Source organism: Pipistrellus kuhlii, unplaced genomic scaffold, assembly GCF_014108245.1.
Source record: "Pipistrellus kuhlii isolate mPipKuh1 unplaced genomic scaffold, mPipKuh1.p scaffold_m20_p_27, whole genome shotgun sequence".
Classification (NCBI taxonomy): domain Eukaryota; kingdom Metazoa; phylum Chordata; class Mammalia; order Chiroptera; family Vespertilionidae; genus Pipistrellus; species Pipistrellus kuhlii.
This window is the reverse complement of record NW_023425526.1, coordinates 2,601,538-2,617,609: the sequence shown is the minus strand read 5'-3', so window position 1 is coordinate 2,617,609 and position 16,072 is coordinate 2,601,538. Positions and strand designations below refer to the sequence as shown.

Below are 16,072 nucleotides of genomic sequence, written 5' to 3'. Positions count from 1 at the left end.
GGGTCCGGGAGCCGGCGTGGAGGGCTCGGCGCGCCGCGGACCTCGCGGGCCATGGGTAAGGCGCTCGCGGCCGCGGGGACGGGCTGGGGGCCGCGGGGAGCGCGGGGCTGCGGCGCCGGGTCTGCCCGGGCCTCGCGGCGTGGGTGCGGCTTCGGGGAGCGGAGCGGAGCGGGGCAGGGGCGCGGGGACCCCCGGCCCGGGGACTAAGCCTGCCCGGCGCCGGAGGGAGCGAGGCGGGTGTCGGCGCGCTCCGCCGAAGGAGAGACAGAAAGTTCGGCGGCGGGGCTTCCCGGCCGTTTATCTCGAAACTCCTCTCGCCGTCCCGGGCCGAGCCGCGCTGTCCTCGCGCTGTCACCCACTTCCTGCTGCGGTTTCAGGCTCGCGCGGCCTCAGCGATTTGTTGTGACAGCTGTCCGCGCCCCCCGCCCCCGTCCGCGCCGGGACCCCATGTGTCCGCGCCCCCGCCCCCCTCCTTCCATCGCGCCCCACTGCGGCCCTCCCATCTGCCCCCCGGCCCCCCCGGCCCCCTCTGCCCCCCCCGCCCCCGCCCCCGCCCCCCGCCCGCGGCCCAGTTCTCAGAACCCGCCGCGCGGCCGGGAAAGGCTCGGGTCCGAGGCGCTGCCCGCCGCCCGCGTTTCCTGAAAGTGACGCGCGCGGGTTTGAAGAACTCGCCGCCCGGCGCACTTTGAAGAATCGCTGGTTCCTCTTTCCGCCGCCCCGGCGCCGCCGCCCGCCTGCTGGCTCTCCCCTCTCCTTTCCGGGGCTCCGTCCCCGCGGCGCCAGGGTCGCCGCCTCCCTCTCCCGCTCCCTCTCGCCCGCCCGCCTCGGGTCTCCGGGGGAAAGGCCGCCGGAGGGGTCGGGTTCCGGGGGCGCCACCCACACCCCCAACCCTGCAGACCCCCAGGGCTCGGTGCGGTCGGAGGCACCGCGCTGGCCAGGCCCGCGCCCCTTTGCGGAGTCGTCGGCCGCGGGGAGGGTCTCGGGTCCGAGGGAGGAGAAGCGACGTTTCTTACCGCCGTGCGCCCGCAGGACGCGGAGGGGTGGGCAATGGCGGCCCGCAGAGCCCCAGAGCCGCCCCTGGGAACTTGGAGTGGCAGAGGTCACCCCAAGGCCTCAGAGAGACACCCGCCTTTTGATTTAGCCTGGAGACCACCGGGGTCCCGCAGTGAGGAGGACAGCCCCTCCCCCCCCCCCCCAACCTGCCCCTCTCCCGTCTCCTGTCTACGGTGGGAGCCCCCCGCTGGCTGGGATAGCCCGCTCCCGCCTGGTTCCCGCACCTCCCTCGGGGTCAGGCTGTGCCTGTGCCTTTGGCCACGACTTGACAAGCCGCTGGCCGCTCTGGTTCTCCGGGCACAGGAAACGGGCTGGAGCTGGAGCTGCAACTGTTCTCATCAGATGTCACCCAGACGGATGACGGGGGCCTGGGGATGCAGCCCTGTCCTGAAATGGGGTCCCAGGACATGGCAGAGGTGCTAAGAGGGACCCCATCCTGATGGGCCCTGGGGGGTGGTCCACATTGCGTGCCCCACACCCCTCCCTCGTATGCTCTCCCGGCTGTCTTGCTGGAGCCAGCAGCTGGCAGGCCTGCCCCCAGCTGGACACTGAGGCAAGGCTCTGGCAGAAGCTGCACGCTGCGCCTTCGGGTCCATGTCCAGCTGTCTGTCCCCAGTGCTGGCTGAGAGCAGCCCCCCAGAAACCGCCCCTGGAGCAGTGCCACACAGGACACGCCGTGGACTGGCTGCTCCAAAGGCTGCCTCTGTATGGGCTCCGCTGAAGCTCTGACAAGCCACACGTCTCAGGAGGGAGGGGCCCTGTCTGCGGGCTGTTGGGCTGCTGGTACCATTATTGTCAAGTTGACACAGTGCTCTCAGCAGGTGACTTTTCATGAAAGGAAGTGTCACTTCCATCACACAAGTGTGAATTGGGGGGGGCTGGGGGAGGTGGGCAGAGGTAGCACGGCCTGGCGCTGACTGGTTGTGTCCTTGAACTCTTCACAGCCCAGGCCCTCTCTAGGCATCAGGGGTGTCTGTGGTCAGGGGCCTCGCGCTGGTCTCTGGGGCTGATGTCTGTGGAGCATTGGTCCTGCCATACACGGCTCTGGAACATGGGAAGCAAGCAGGACACAGACCTCACACCTCACAGAGGGGGGTGTGTACACACTCACACTCATGCACACATGCACTCTCACACACAGTTGCATAGTTACACATGTACACACAGTCATACACACAATCCACTATAGACTCTCATAGTCACATTCATACACACAGTCTCATATGCACATTCTCATATATTCACACTGAACATGACACACACACTCACACGCATATCCACGCTCTCACAAGCTCACACACGGCTAGCTGTGGTTTGTGGGGACGCTCATTTCTCACTTTGTTCTGCTCAGCACCGTGGGCCTCTAGAATCTAGCACAGCCACTGATAGGAGGGGACACCAGGACACAGGAGCCGTGACTGGCTTGGTGAGGATGTGCCCGTATGGAGGCAGCGTGCCCTCCCCGTCACTCCTCTGCACCTCATCTGATTTCAGCGGGCTCTTGTCACACATTACAGTGATGCCACGAGGCTGCAGACTGCTCAGGGGGTGCAGGCACCTTTGCGCCCCTGAGCACAGGTGAGGAGTTTGTTAACAAAAGCCTCCAGACCTCAGGGTTCAGTGTCTGGTTCTGGACCCCCCTGTGTGCCCCAGGCAAATTACTGACTTTCTGAGCCTTAGGCATGTGTCTGAAAAAAGGGAAAGTCTCCACTGGTGGCTGGAGCATTTGTGAGGTCAGGTGCCAGGAGGCCGAGTGCCGGGCCGGCCCGGGCACCGCCGGCTGCTGGAGCGCAGAGCGTGGAGAGGGAGGAGGGTGGCTGCAGGGAGCACCCTCTGTTCCGCACGGCTGAGGTGAGGTTCCGGGAGGAGGATTCCTAGCGCAGACGGGTCTTGAGCAGCCAGTCCCCTGCCCAGTGAGGCCAGTCCGCCTGGCCCAGCCCTCTGTCCTCTGCTCACCGGGGAGCGAGGGGGGGAGCGAGGGGTGCCGGGGGCCGTGAGCCAAGTCCTACCCTCGATTATCAGGGCTTTCCTCACACCAGCGTCTTCAAAGGGAGGACACCCGGCCTTTTACCAGGACCACCTGAGGCCCCAAAGGGAGACCTGCCTCTGGGCCCTGAAAAGGAAGAGCAACTTCTCCCCAAAGCTGTTTCTGGAGTTAAATGCAATCCCATCAGAACCCGGGGTGTGGAGTTTTTCTTACGGGACTGTGACAGGATTACCCTGAGGGTCAGATGGAACCTCCTGTAAACAGAAGGATAATGCCGGGGGCGTGCCCTCTGGATAGTGAGTGGTTTCACCAAGCCACAGAAATGACAACAGTGCACCGTCCCAGCATCCCACAGTCAGTGGGACAACATGGAAAGCACAAACCCAAACCCGTCCCAGATGTCCTCCCTGAAGCTTTAGATGGTGGGAAAAGCGGCATTTCAAATTATTGGGGGAAGAAGGTCACTCAGTCACTCCTGGGACCACCTTATGGGTGGGGAGAGGACTATGGTTAGGTCCCGCTTTCATACCTATAGATTCCAGATGTATTCAAAGTGAACATGAGGCCACCGTCACCATTGCTGTCATTATTGCTCCCCGGTGGGAAAAGCAGGTCCGAACACCATTCCCGGGCGGAGCGGGACCCTGGTCCTTGAGTCTGTCTCCTCTGTTAAATAGGGCATCGAGCCTGGGCTCAGAGGGGGTCTGTGCCTGTTAGGAGCTCAGAGCAAGACAGCCGTGCAGGGCTGCCTGGCAGCGCCCCTGGGGGCAGGTGGCTCTGCCTCTGCAGGCGGGATTGGCTGGGAGGCCCGGGCCCTGCACTGGGCACTGAGAACTGGAAGCTGGACAGGCAGGAGGCTCGCTCAGCACCGTGGCAGGGGAGTTTAACTTACTTTTTGCAGCAGAACCCTTTTGCAAATGCAGATTTCCTGGAGCCTGTCTGCTAATGGCTGGGAAGGAAGTGATTAGGTGTCGGCCAGGGCCAGGCACCCTCCACCATCCCAGGCTGTGGCCCCACAGCGGGCCCGGGTGGGGGGAGAATGGAGGCTGAGTTCACGTGGGGACTCAGCTGGACACAGAGGCAAAGAGTCCCTTTGTGGCTCTCGGCACGCGCTCTGTCCCTGTGCCGCCCGGGGTTGAGCAGCTCGGGTTGGTGACCTCCTTTCCAGGTAACCGGAGCGCCCGCCTCCAGGTGAGGTGTCTTTGTGAGTGTGGCCCAGGCAGAGCACTCACTGAGCCCCAAAGAGGGGACTCGGGATCCCAGGCCAGGGGGCTCACCCTGGCTGCCCCCACCCCGGCCCCTGGGGAGCTTTAAACTCTGATGCCCCCGCAGGACCTTGAATCGAACAGGGGGGGGTGGGCAGGCAGGCACGGTGTCTTTAGAATGCATCCCAGGTGATTCCAACGGCCCTGTGCCCACTGCCCTCCCTCACCCAGGGCAGCGACTGGCCGGGGCCACGGAGCCGGCTGCAGGAGGCTCTGAGAAGCCAGGTGTGCGGCCTGTGCTGCCGAGGATCTGAGCCCGCAGGACCGAAGGGAGGGGACGCAGAGAGGAGAGGCGGGAGGGAGACTTCGGAGGGACCTGAATGGGAGGGAAACAGGCAGAGTCGCCCGAGGAACACTAGCAGTCTGGGCGGGCGGGGTGGTCATTATTGTTGATTAACCCTCACCCGAGAATATGTTTAGAGAGGAAAGAGGGAGAAACACCGATGTGATGAGAAACATCAACTGATTGCCTCCCGTAAGAACCCTGATGGAGGATCAAACCTGCGACCTGGGTGTGTGCCTGCCTGGGAGCCGAGCCTCTTCATTTAAAATGTTTCTAATCGTGTTTTTATTGACTTTAAAGAGAGAGGATGGGAAGGAGATAAAGAGATAGAAACAGCGATGGGAGAGAAACACAGACCGGCCGCCTCCTGCGCACCCAGTAGGGGGGGATGGAGCCACAGCCCAGCAGGTGTCCTGACCGGGAATCAAACCCATGACCTCTTGTTTCATGGATCAACCACCAAGCCATCTGGCCAGCTAGGGTGGGGTGTCATTGTTAGCAGCTGGCTGTTTCTGGGGGTCAGAAGCCAGCCCCAGGGGATGGCCGTGTCTCCTGACAAGCTTTAGGGCGGTGTCTTTCCCAGGCTTAGCTAGGCTCCTCCTCATGGCTTTGCAGACGGTGGTGGCAACCACAGCAGCCACCGTGGTGGCCAGGTCAGTGGTGGGTGGGGGCCAGTCAGGCCTTGTCTGAATTCTGGTTTCCCTCTCCGGCTTCCGCTTTCCCCTCTTTAAAATGGGATTCCTTCTGGGACTGAATGAGAGAGCCGGGGGCCACAGAGCCGAGGACCTACGCAGCGTGAATGAGGGCAGGCACAGGCGCGGCGGCCCTCGGGCGGACAGCTGCCGAGGGGACAGCGTCCAGTGGCCAAAGGTCCTAATCGCACGTGCTCCTGGGGCCGGCCTCGGGCCCATGTGGTGTGGGTCCGTTGTTAAGGAGATGTGCTGGCCACAGGTTCCTGCAGTCCCCGGAGTGGACCAGGACTGTGGAGCGGTATATTAGAGTAACGAAAAGAAAAAGGGAAAGGGAAAAAAGGAAGGAAGGGTGGTCAAAGCTGTGGCTTCCTGGTCTCGGGTCTGCTGCCAGCCTGCCACGTGGTCCGGGCAGTTTCCATGGCGGTGTTTGGCCGTGGCGGGTGCTGGGGTTTTGCACCGTCAGCTCTTGGCTGTCCTGAGGGAAGGTCCGTGGCTCCCCTGCTTTGCCCTCACCGGCCGGCAGGCGCCAGGTGGGACGGTGGTGGAGTGAGAGGCCGGACAGGGGGGAGGCTGTGCGTGGCTGGGGGGCCGGGGGAGAGGACGTGATTATCCGGGAACTGAGGGGCCGCCAGGACCAAAGGCACAAACGGGAACTTCCTCTTTCCTGACTGTTCCGGAGGACTGCGGGCCCAGCACCCTGTGAGGCTTTGGGGCCCACAAACGGGGCAGCTCAGCTGAGCTGCTGGGAGGACCTCCGGCCTGCATGTGGGGCAGACCTCCGAGACAGGCTTCCCGGTGCCCGGCCAGCCTCCGCCGCCGTCCCAGCTGGCTAGGCTTCCTTCGGGGGTGTGGGGGGGTGTGGGGAGGTGTGGGGAGGAAGGACGGGTGGCAGGTGTCTGAGGGGGTGAACCCAGGAGAGCAGAGGGTCCACCAAGGAGGGAGAGGACCCTCCCCTCCTGGCCCCTTCAGACCCGGCGCCTCTCAGGGAGCCTGCCCTCACCGCCTGCACCTCATGTCCTCTCCCCCTCCTTTCCTCTCCTCACAGCATCTGCTGCCGAAGGGAAAAGGAAACAGTCAGAGGGGGACGACCCGCTAGACACACCCGTGTCCCCTCCGCCCGACAGTGAGCAGAGCGGGAGCCAGAGTCCGGCCCGGCTGGAGGTGAGTTAGTCCCCAGCCTTTCCGGGAGCTTGGAGACCCGCTCTGGGGAGGAGATGTCCCCACCCCAGTGCCCTGGGCGGCGAGCCAGGCGGCAGGAGGGCTCCCCTCCCCAGGGCGGGTTGGACTGTTTTCATGGCGGAAGCCTGTGTCGGACAGCTTGCCTGGAGCTCTGACCAGAGGCAGATAAAAGCACCGTCCTGCGATGTAAACTGCATTTACCCCGCCCGAGCGCCACACGTGTGACGTGCACGGCGTCGCGGTGAGGTCAGGGCGGTGAGGGCCAGCGGGGCTCGGAGGTGCCCCCCGGGGTAACGGCCGCGCAGAGTTCAGAGGAGCACAGCACACGTGACGGCTTCTTTCTGGGGCAGCGCCACCCAGAGCCTCTGGGTCCAGTATGTTAGTTTCCGAGGCAACTCGTGAGTTTGAGTGTTTTTATCGTTGCATGTTTTTATCGAGAACACGGAAATGACCTGAAGTGTCTGGGGAATGCATGGCTCTCTGGTATTTGGGGACCCATGGCCTGGGAGCTGTTCCCTGAGCCCCAGCCCAGCCGCCCCCCCTGAGCCACTAGCCAGAGGCACAGCCAGCAGAAACTCACCTCTGAGAGCAGACGCCAACGGTCCTGAGCGTCCGACAGATGCAGGAACCCAGGACCGGCTCCTCCGCCCTGAGCTCACAGACTGGGGGTCAGGGAGGAGGCACCACACGGCAGAGGCTGGCGGGGCACAGGAGCCCCAGTGCCGGGAAGCATAGCACCTTTGTTCCTTTACCTTTTATGTTTATTGATTTTAGAGAAAGGAGGCTGGGGGGAAGCATTAAGCTGCTGCCTCCTGTATGCACATCTTTTTGGTGTGCGTGATGATGCTCCAGTCGCTCCTTCAGCTGTGACCCCTGGGGCCATTTGGGGACCTATGGACACAAGCCTGCCTCCAGGAGCTTAGTCTGGTAGAGGAGCGGAGACGTAGATGTAACCGAGCTAGAGCCAAGTAGAGAGGTGATCTGGCCTGGCCAGCGTGGCTCAGTGGTTGAGCATCGACCTATGAACCAGGAGGTCACGGTTAGATTCCAAGTCAGAGCCCATGACAGGTTGTGGGCTTAATCCCAGTGCTGGGCATGCAGGAGGCCGCTGATCCATGATTCCCTCTCATCATTGATGTTTCTATCTCTCTCCTCCTTTCCTCTCTGAAATCAATAAAAATACCTGGTTTTAAAAAGGACAGAGGTGACCTGTGCCCGGAGAGAGGCCTGGAGAAGGTGCGAGGCTACGGCCAGCTCGGGAGCCAGCCTCCGTGGACCGGGCCTGGGTTGGGGGCAGCAGCATCTTTCTGGCACCAGAACATCATCCGGCCCGAGCACGAGGCTGGCGCTAGGGCCTGCTCCTCCTGTGGGCCTGGGTTGGGGCCCAGGGGTTCAGCCTGCGCCCAGCCGCCCCCCGGGCTGATCCCTGTGCCTCCTGCTCTTTCCCCAGGACTCCCCCGAGGCAGGCGGGGAGCGGGAGGAGGAGCAGGCCTTCCTGGTCAGCCTCTACAAGTTCATGAAGGAGCGACACACGCCCATCGAGAGGGTGCCCCATCTTGGCTTCAAGCAGAGTGCGTCCCTGGGTGCAGGCAGGGCGGGCGGGCCGGTAGGGGACCCCAGCTAGGCAGGGCGCTGGGCAGGCACCTCCATGCTGGTGACCCTGGCACTACCAGCCCACAGGGTGACACAGAGGGTACCCCCTTCCCGGTGCTGGGCTGGCCGTGGGCGGGCCTGGATCTCCACCCTCACCGGCCGCTTGGCAGCAGCTCCCGGGCCCACCCAGCTGCTGTCCATCGCAGTGGCCTGGCTCTGCCTGCCTGACCCTCCTGGGCAGAGACTGACAGCCCTGCCCTGTCTCCTCCCAGTTAACCTGTGGAAGATCTACAAGGCCGTGGAGAAGCTGGGGGCCTACGAGATGGTAAGGAAGGGCCCTCTGAGTGCTCGGCGGGCTGGCCAGCTGGGAGAGAGGACGAGCCCAGTGGGGTGCCCTTGCCTCCAGGTGGGGGGAGGCAGGGCCGGGGCCGGCCCCTCCCCGGCGCCCCTGCCTGCAGAGGGAGGGAGAGGGCTCGCCGTGCCCGCTGGCACTTTGCTGCTCAAAGCAAGTTTCCTCTTTGCCCATCTGTTCTGCCTTCCCGGGCTCGGAAAGCTGCTTGGCCAGCAGGCCGGTGGCCGGGGCGGGGGATGGGTGCTGGCCTGCCGCCAGGTGAGCCCCTGCAACAGCCTCCCCCCAACCCGGCCCCCTGCTAGCGGGCACCCGCCAACCCGGTGCCCTTGCAGGTGACCGGCCGCCGCCTCTGGAAGAACGTGTACGACGAGCTGGGGGGCAGCCCGGGCAGCACCAGCGCGGCCACGTGCACTCGGCGCCACTACGAGAGGTGCGGCGGGGCCTGCTGCCCTCCGGGGTGCGGGGTATGGGGACACACCGTGGGCGGGGCCTGCTGCCCTCCGGGGTGCGGGAGGGGCCTGGGGACACACCGTGGGCGGGGCCTGCTGCCCTCCGGGGTGCGGGAGGGGCCTGGGGACACACCGTGGGCGGGGCCTGCTGTCCTCCGGGGTGCGGGAGGGGCCTGGGGACACACCGTGGGCGGGGCCTGCTGCCCTCCGGGGTGCGGGAGGGGTGTGGGGACACACCGTGGACGGGGCCTGCTGCCCTCCGGGGTGCGGGAGGGGCGCCTGGGGACACACCGTGGGCGGGGCCTGCTGCCCTCCGGGGTGCGGGAGGGGCCTGGGGACACACCGTGGGCGGGGCCTGCTGCCCTCCGGGGTGCGGGAGGGGTGTGGGGACACACCGTGGACGGGCGTGCGCCCAGCTGCTGGCTCTGGGCAGGCAGGGGGAACGGGTGCGTGGGGCTGGCCTCCTGGTGGACGTGCCGCCCCTCCACAGGCTGGTCCTCCCGTACGTGCGGCACCTGAAGGGGGAGGACGACAAGCCGCTGCCCCCCTCCAAGCCCAGGAAGCAATACAAGATGGCCAAGGAGCCCCGAGGGGACGACGGGGCCACCGAGAGGCTGAAGGCCAAGGAGGGGCAGCTGGGCCAGGTGAGCCCCGAGCCCCAGGGCCAGCAGGTGAGCCAGGGCCCCCGCCCCCCCGCACACACCCCCGTCCTCACTGCACGGCCGCACAGCTCCGCCCAGGACCGCATCCGTTGGTGTGAGTTCTCTGTTTGAGGCTGTGGGGTCTGGCTCCGAAGTCCACTCCGGGCCCTGTGTCCCGACACCGGCTGCGTCCACTCAGACCCGGCACCTTCTGAAAACATCGTAAGAGCCCTGGCCGGTCTGAGTCAGTGAGTGGAGGGTCAGCCCACCGAGCGGAGGGTCAGCCCACCGAGCGGAGGGTCAGCCCACCGAGCGGAGGGTCAGCCCACCGAGCGGAGGGGCTCAGGGTTGGTTCCGGACAAAGGCACGCACCTCAGTTGCAGGCTCAGTTCCCGGCCCTGGTTGGGGCGCCTGCGGGAGGCAACCAGTTCATGTGTCTCTCCCGTTCCCTTCTCTCTGAAAATCAGTAGGAAAATAGCCGCAGGTGAAGGTTAGCAGAACAACAAAGCGGTGCACAGAGGCTGCTGGGTACCTGCCTGCCGGCACCTCCCCCAGCAGGATGCATGGCTCCCGCCCAGCCTGAGGCCTCCCTTTTCTCCTTTCAGATGACGCCTGGAAAGACCAAGATGGACCCCGTCGACCTGGCGAGGCCCCCCAGCCAGGAGCCAGCACAGGACAGAGCCGAGCAGCCAGGCCCGGCTCCCGGGCCCGCTCTGCCCTTCGCGGGTGCCGGCGGCTGCCCTGAGGCCTACCAGCGGCTCCTGTCCAGCTTTTACTGCAAAGAGACACACGGCGTCATGTCGCCGCTGGCCAAAAAGAAGCTGCTGGCCCAGGTGAGCAAGGCGGAGGCCTTGCAGTGCCAGGCGGAGCGCTGTCGCCACGGGGCGGGCAGCCCTGCCGGGGAGCCCCGGGCGTCCCCCGCTGCTCACCCCCCCGAGAGTCCCCGGAGCCCAGGAGGGCCACCCGAGACCCACAGGCACCAGCTGGCCGCCCCGGAGGGAGCACAGGGCCCCGGGGGCAGCCTCAGGGAGGAGGCTCAGGCCGGCCCCCACCCGCCGGCCCCCACCTTCACCGGCTGTTGCCACACCTACCCCACCAAGGTGCTCAAGCCCATCAGCCAGCACCCCCGGGACTTCTTTCCCCATCTCAGAGAGGGGGTGCTCTGGGGGCCCCCTGGCAAAGAGGAGAGGCTGCCAGTCAAAGAGTCGGCGCTGGTGTGGGGCGGGGACGTCAACCGCCCCTCCGCGTTCCACAGAGGCGGCTCCCGAAGAGGCAGCCTCTGCGCCAGGCCCAAAGCCTGCTGGGTGTCCCCCATGGCCAAGGTGCCTGCCGAGAGCCCCGCGCCCCTGCCCGCCGTCCCTGGCAGCCCAGGCCGCAGCAAGCGCGGCCGGGAGGAAGAGGGCTTTGTCCCTGGCGGCAAAAAACTGCAGGCAGTGCCTCCCTTTCTCAAGGAGGCGGATGCCAAGGAGTGTGGGGCCACGTCTGTGGGGCCTGGCGTGGCCGTCTCCTGCGTGCTGGGCCCAGCCCTGGGGCCTGCCCTCCCGGAGGCCTACAGGGGCACCATGATGCGCTGCCCACTGAACTTCACCGGCACCCCGGACCCCTTAAAGGGCCAGGCTACGTTCCCCTTCAGCCCCCTGGTCATCCCAGCCTTCCCGGCTCACTTCCTGGCCACTGCGGCCCCCTCGCCTGTGGCCGCTGGCCTCATGCACTTCTCCCCTGCCCCCTTCGACAGTGCCCTCCGCCACAGACATTGCCCCGCCTCATCTGCCTGGCAGGTGCCACCTGCCACCACCTATGCAGCACCCCCCTTCTCTTTCCACCTTAATACCAAGCTGTAGGCTGGGGCCCACGCTCTGCACTGCGCTGTGGAGCCTGATGCAGCCCGAGGTGCCAGCGGGCTCCCGGCCCATTCCTCAGGAGAGCTGGCTGTGCCCAGTGCAAGAACAGGCCCAGCCGTGGGGGCGGCCTGGCCCAGAGGGTGGCAGTGGGGAGTGGGGGTCCAGTTATAGGAAGGCCTTAGGAGAAGCTGGCACAGGGCAGGGCTGGCAGCACCCTCTGGACCCCAGAGCAGAGGCCAAGAATGGGGTGAGGGGCTGAGAAGCCAGCTAGTAGCTTGAGGCATCCAAATGCCCACAGAAAATCCAATAAAATGCCCGTGTGAACCCACTGCCCTGAGGTGTACGTGGCGTGACTGCTCCAGGGCTGTGAGGCAGGGACGTATGTGGGTGCGGCTGCCGGTGGAAGGCAGAGCCCCTCTCGGGCAGGGAGGTGGACACCGGGGAGCAGATTCCTGACTTCTGGCCTCAGATTGGTGACCTTTCCTAGCTCCCCGGGGACTCACCCTGCCCTCGGGGGTGGGAGTGCTTACAACCTCAGACCTTGGGAGGGGCAGCTAGTGTGACCACCCCTTAGGTACCAGGTGAGAAAGCCAGGAACACAAGACCACTGAGTACGGCAAATCCGACAGGGCACACACACAACGTGCTGGCAGCAGGGAATGGCTGCCAGGGCTGAAGGCCATCCTGCCAGCCTCCACCTCAAGTAGCTCAGATGGCACAGTGAGGCACCAGCCCTCCAAGCTGGGGATGGCGATGGGGAAGCTGGTGGGGGGAAGAGCGGGGTATGGGCCCGGCTGTTGGGAACACTCTCAGGCTCTGCAGGGGGTAATGTCCCAGTTCTCCGCCCCCTCCTGGGAGCTGCCAGGTGCCAGCCCAGGTACCTGTGAGTAGCTGCGTGAGCTCGAGCTCCCGCACATACCCATGTAATGCCTGCCTCTCCAAGCCTTTGGAGTCTCAGTGGTTGAGAAAGGGGGGTGCTGGGTCAAATCCCCGGGAAGGAGGGGTGTGTGCAGGGTCCCCTCCATCTGCAAAGCCACAGCAGCCTCTTCTGGCGTCCACTGGCGGCGGTGCTTGGGTACAGGCTTCTCAGAGCTGTGGTAGCGGCGCCCTCTGGAGGCCGTTCTGGGGATTACGCCTATCCGCTTGGAGCTGGCACAGCACTGTGCCTTGCTGGGGTGTCAGAAGAGCCCCGGGCTAAATGTGAGCACGCTGCCTCAAAAACCTCCGAGCTCCGCTCTGCAGGATTTCCTCCCCACAATCCCGGAGAAGGGACTGACCTCATTCACAAAAGGGTAAACAGCCCTGAGCTCTGGAACTTAAGGCACTGCGCTGTAGACTTGAGCTATGCTCCCCTTCACACGCAGACGCCCGAGCCTTGGTCGTGGTGATCGCACACGCTTGTGACTGTTGACCGAAGCTCACGGCCACCTCCAGGAAGGTCCGGCACACCCTAGCCGTCGGGCCGCATGACCTAACGGCTCACGAAGCGGAGTCGGTTACGGCGATGGTCCGTCCAGGAGACATGCATGTCCTGGGCGCCCCAAACCTTCCCTGGAGTCTGAAGCATCCCCAGAGCCTTCGCCAGGAGCCCCTCTTTGAGTGTAAGCCGGCTGACGCAATGTTTGCTGCCTGCCACTCGGCCACCAGCCGTCCAGTGCCCGTGGTGAACAGGGCGCCAGCCAGTCCCCGGCGGCAGAGCCACTCTAGCTGACACGATAAGCCACCCTCCTGCGGTACAAGCTAGACGTGGTCAGCCGCCACGACTGGATAGTCACCACGAAGGCCCCCGGGCGGATGGGGTGGGGCTGAGCCGGCTGCCGCCACGTCGGCAGTGACTGAGGACTCAGTGGACCTTGTGCCGGGCTGGGGCCACCAAACAGACGGCATAACAGCCCCCACGACCCACACAAGGGTCCTGATCTTTGGGGCCAGCGCCTCTGCTCCTCACTTTGGGATGGGAACAGCCTGAGGGCCAGGAGCTCACAGCCTGAGCTTCCTCTCCCTGGGAGGTGAAGGGCTCCGTCCCAGCCGGAGGGCAGGCCTCTGGTTTGTGATAAGGGCAGGAAGGCTTGCCCAGTAGGAAATTTGAATCACTCCGGAATTTTCAGGAAACAGTTGAGTTCAGCTGCATTCAAGAACTGGGACCACGGATGTCAGAGCGATCTGGCTGCGACATGTCACCCAGTGATCGCCAGGGTTGATGTGGCTGCTCTGGATGGCGAGGGGGATTACCCCCCCCCCCCCCCCATCCATGTGCGACCCTCCAGAAGCTGCGAACTCGGTTGAAGAGGATGACCTTCCCCCCAGCGGAGAGGACCGGTCTTCGGTCAAGGGTGTAGGAGTCACTGCGCTCCCCTGCTAGAACCCCCAAACAAGCTCTCAAGAACTGGGACAAGGAGCCGGTCTGGTGCTCTCCAGAAAAGCCTGGCGTGGTGTGTGCAAACAATGCTGGCAGTTCCAGGCAGTCCGCAGGCTCCTTGACCCCAGTCGGGCCTGATTAAGCTTCCGCTGGCACAGGAGCAGGGGAAGTCACATCGGACACAGTGGAGAATGGAGTCTCGGACAGAGGGAGTGGGGGAGAGATGAGATCTGCCCCCCGCCCCTGAGGAGGTTTCCCCTGACCAGCGAGGAACGAGAGGTGATCACGAACCCAGAGGGTGTGCAGAGGATCTGGCTTCCCAACATTCTCCCACGTCATTTGGGCCCTTCGCTTTGGCCCTCTCTTACATTATAAACCATCTTCCCAAGGCAAAAGCTAGAAAAACTCATATTCACAAACGCCCTTGCTGTCCCGAGCAGCCACGTGACTGACAGGACACACACACAGGGCGAGGGAGCCGTGGAGGAGGGACAGAGGTGGTGCTGCTGTTGGCCAAAGACCAGAGCATCGAGCTTGCAGCGCTTCTGTTTGGGCTCTGTGAGCTCAGTCAGTTAAGCATTCAGACCCACTGGGAAGAGAACAAACGGCTCATTGAAATGTTCAAACCAGAGTTTGTTTTTCTGTGTGTTCTTCACATATGGTGAAATTCTAGAGGCAAAGCTGTAAGGCCTGTTTGTATGTTTACATGTCTGAGTAATAGTATTTTCTTACCTTCAGATAAGATTAGATTAAATTGGGTTAGATAACAGACCTCTTAAAGAACCTCTATTCTCATTGAGATGTATTTATTTTAGATCTAAGAAAAAATATTGAAAGCACAAAGAAACAATACCTTTTCTATAGGAAAAAAAATTTTGGATGATAGATTTCTCATTAGAAACCAAGGAAGTAGCTAACATTTTTCAAGTGCTAAAAGAAAAGAATGGTTATATACAGGGTGTCCCAAAAAATGTATACACCAACAGCTGACAGTTCAATTTTGAAAATGAAATGTATTTTAATGAACACTGCCTTTGTTTATTCAAAGTGCGTGTGCACATTTTGAGGGGCACCCTGTACATCCAGGGAAGACATCCTTCAGTAATAAAAGGGAAGTTAAGCCATGGCCAGATGAAGGAAAATCAAAAACATTATTGACAGCTGACCGCTACAGACTGCCTATAGGAAGTTCTCTAAGCAGAAGGGAAATAATAAAAGCAGGGCTCTCGGAACATCAGGAAGGAAGGAAGAACATTGTAAAGAATAAAAATAAGGGTACATTCAATTGATTTTCCTTCTCTTGAGTTTTCTAAATTACATTTGAAAAAAAACTTGTAACACTGTCTAATGTGCTTCTCAACATGCAGTTATATCAGAATGGGGGAGGGGAAAGGGACAGAAAGGGAGGTGAGGCTTCTATAATACACTTCCAACTGTAAGTGTGGACACCAGCAGACTGGTGAGTTCTGTGTATACACAATGCAACATCTAGAGCAACCACTAAAAGCTGGCTAAACAAGCAGACACTCAAAAACACTACAGAGAGCCCTGGCCAGCATGCCTCAGTGGTTAGCGTGTTGGTCTGTGTGTTGGAGGGTCATGGGTTCGATACCCAAAGGCATGCACCTGTCTTGCAGATTTAATCCCTATCCCCAGTTGGGACACCTGTGGGAGGCAACCAATTGATGTGTCTCTCTAACATGGATATTTCTCTCCACCTCCCTTCCACTCTCTAAAAATCAATGGAGCCCTAGCTGGTTTGGCTCAGTGGTTGGAGCACTGGGCTGCGGGCTGAAGGGTCCCAGGTTCAATTCCGGTCAAGGGCACATGCCTGGTTTGTGGGCTCGATCCCCAGTTGGGGGCATGCAAGAGGCAGCCAATCAATGATTCTCTCTCATCATTGATATTTCTATTTCTCCCTCTCCCTTCCTCGCTGAAATCAATAAATATTTTAAAAATCAATGGAAAAAATATGCTCACCCCCTCAAATGAGGATTAAAAGCAAACAAACACTACAAATAAATCAAAATGACATCCTAAAAAAATGTTCAAGTTAGGCACTTGAAGGCAGGAAAAAAGCAAACAGAAAACAAAAGTAAAATGGCTGACGTAAGCCCTAACAGGGTGGGGCAAAAATAGGTCTACAGTTATTTGTGTGGAAGATAATAAATAATAAAATACAGGAATAAACTGTTTTACGTGCTCACAACTGTAAACCTACTTCTGCCCCACCCTGTATAATTACATTAAATGGAGACAGTCTAAACACACCAATTAAAAGACAGATTGACATCAGAGCTGACATCAGAATGTCAGATAAAATAAACTGCAGGGTCAAGAAAATTAGCAGGTAAAGAGACATTACATAATGACAACTC

The 16,072-nt window shown here is 61.8% G+C and overlaps 1 protein-coding gene across 3 annotated transcripts; it reads left to right on the top strand.

Moving 5' to 3' along the window:
- Positions 1-11,663, top strand: ARID5A (AT-rich interaction domain 5A). Of its 3 annotated transcripts, none has more exons than XM_036453924.2 (7): positions 1-55; positions 6,326-6,441; positions 7,910-8,030; positions 8,325-8,377; positions 8,737-8,834; positions 9,344-9,497; positions 10,100-11,663. In XM_036453924.2, the coding sequence occupies exons 1-7, from the start codon at positions 52-54 to the stop codon at positions 11,333-11,335; spliced, it is 1,782 nt and encodes a 593-aa protein (XP_036309817.2). In that variant the 5' UTR covers positions 1-51; the 3' UTR covers positions 11,336-11,663. The 3 variants fall into 3 exon arrangements, with proteins under 3 accessions (XP_036309817.2, XP_036309816.2, XP_036309814.1); XM_036453923.2 differs by having other exon boundaries at positions 2-55; positions 9,344-9,524; XM_036453921.2 differs by lacking the exons at positions 1-55; positions 7,910-8,030 and having other exon boundaries at positions 6,356-6,441; positions 9,344-9,524.
- The last annotated feature ends 4,409 nt before the right edge of the window (positions 11,664-16,072 follow it).

What these genes read in the sequence shown, in the direction of transcription:
- ARID5A (XM_036453923.2), top strand. An exon ending in AGAGTCCGGCCCGGCTGGAG is followed by an intron (nt 6,442 to 7,909) that starts GTGAGTTAGTCC and finishes CTCTTTCCCCAG; the next exon opens with GACTCCCCCGAGGCAGGCGG. An exon ending in AGCTGGGGGCCTACGAGATG is followed by an intron (nt 8,378 to 8,736) that starts GTAAGGAAGGGC and finishes GTGCCCTTGCAG; the next exon opens with GTGACCGGCCGCCGCCTCTG.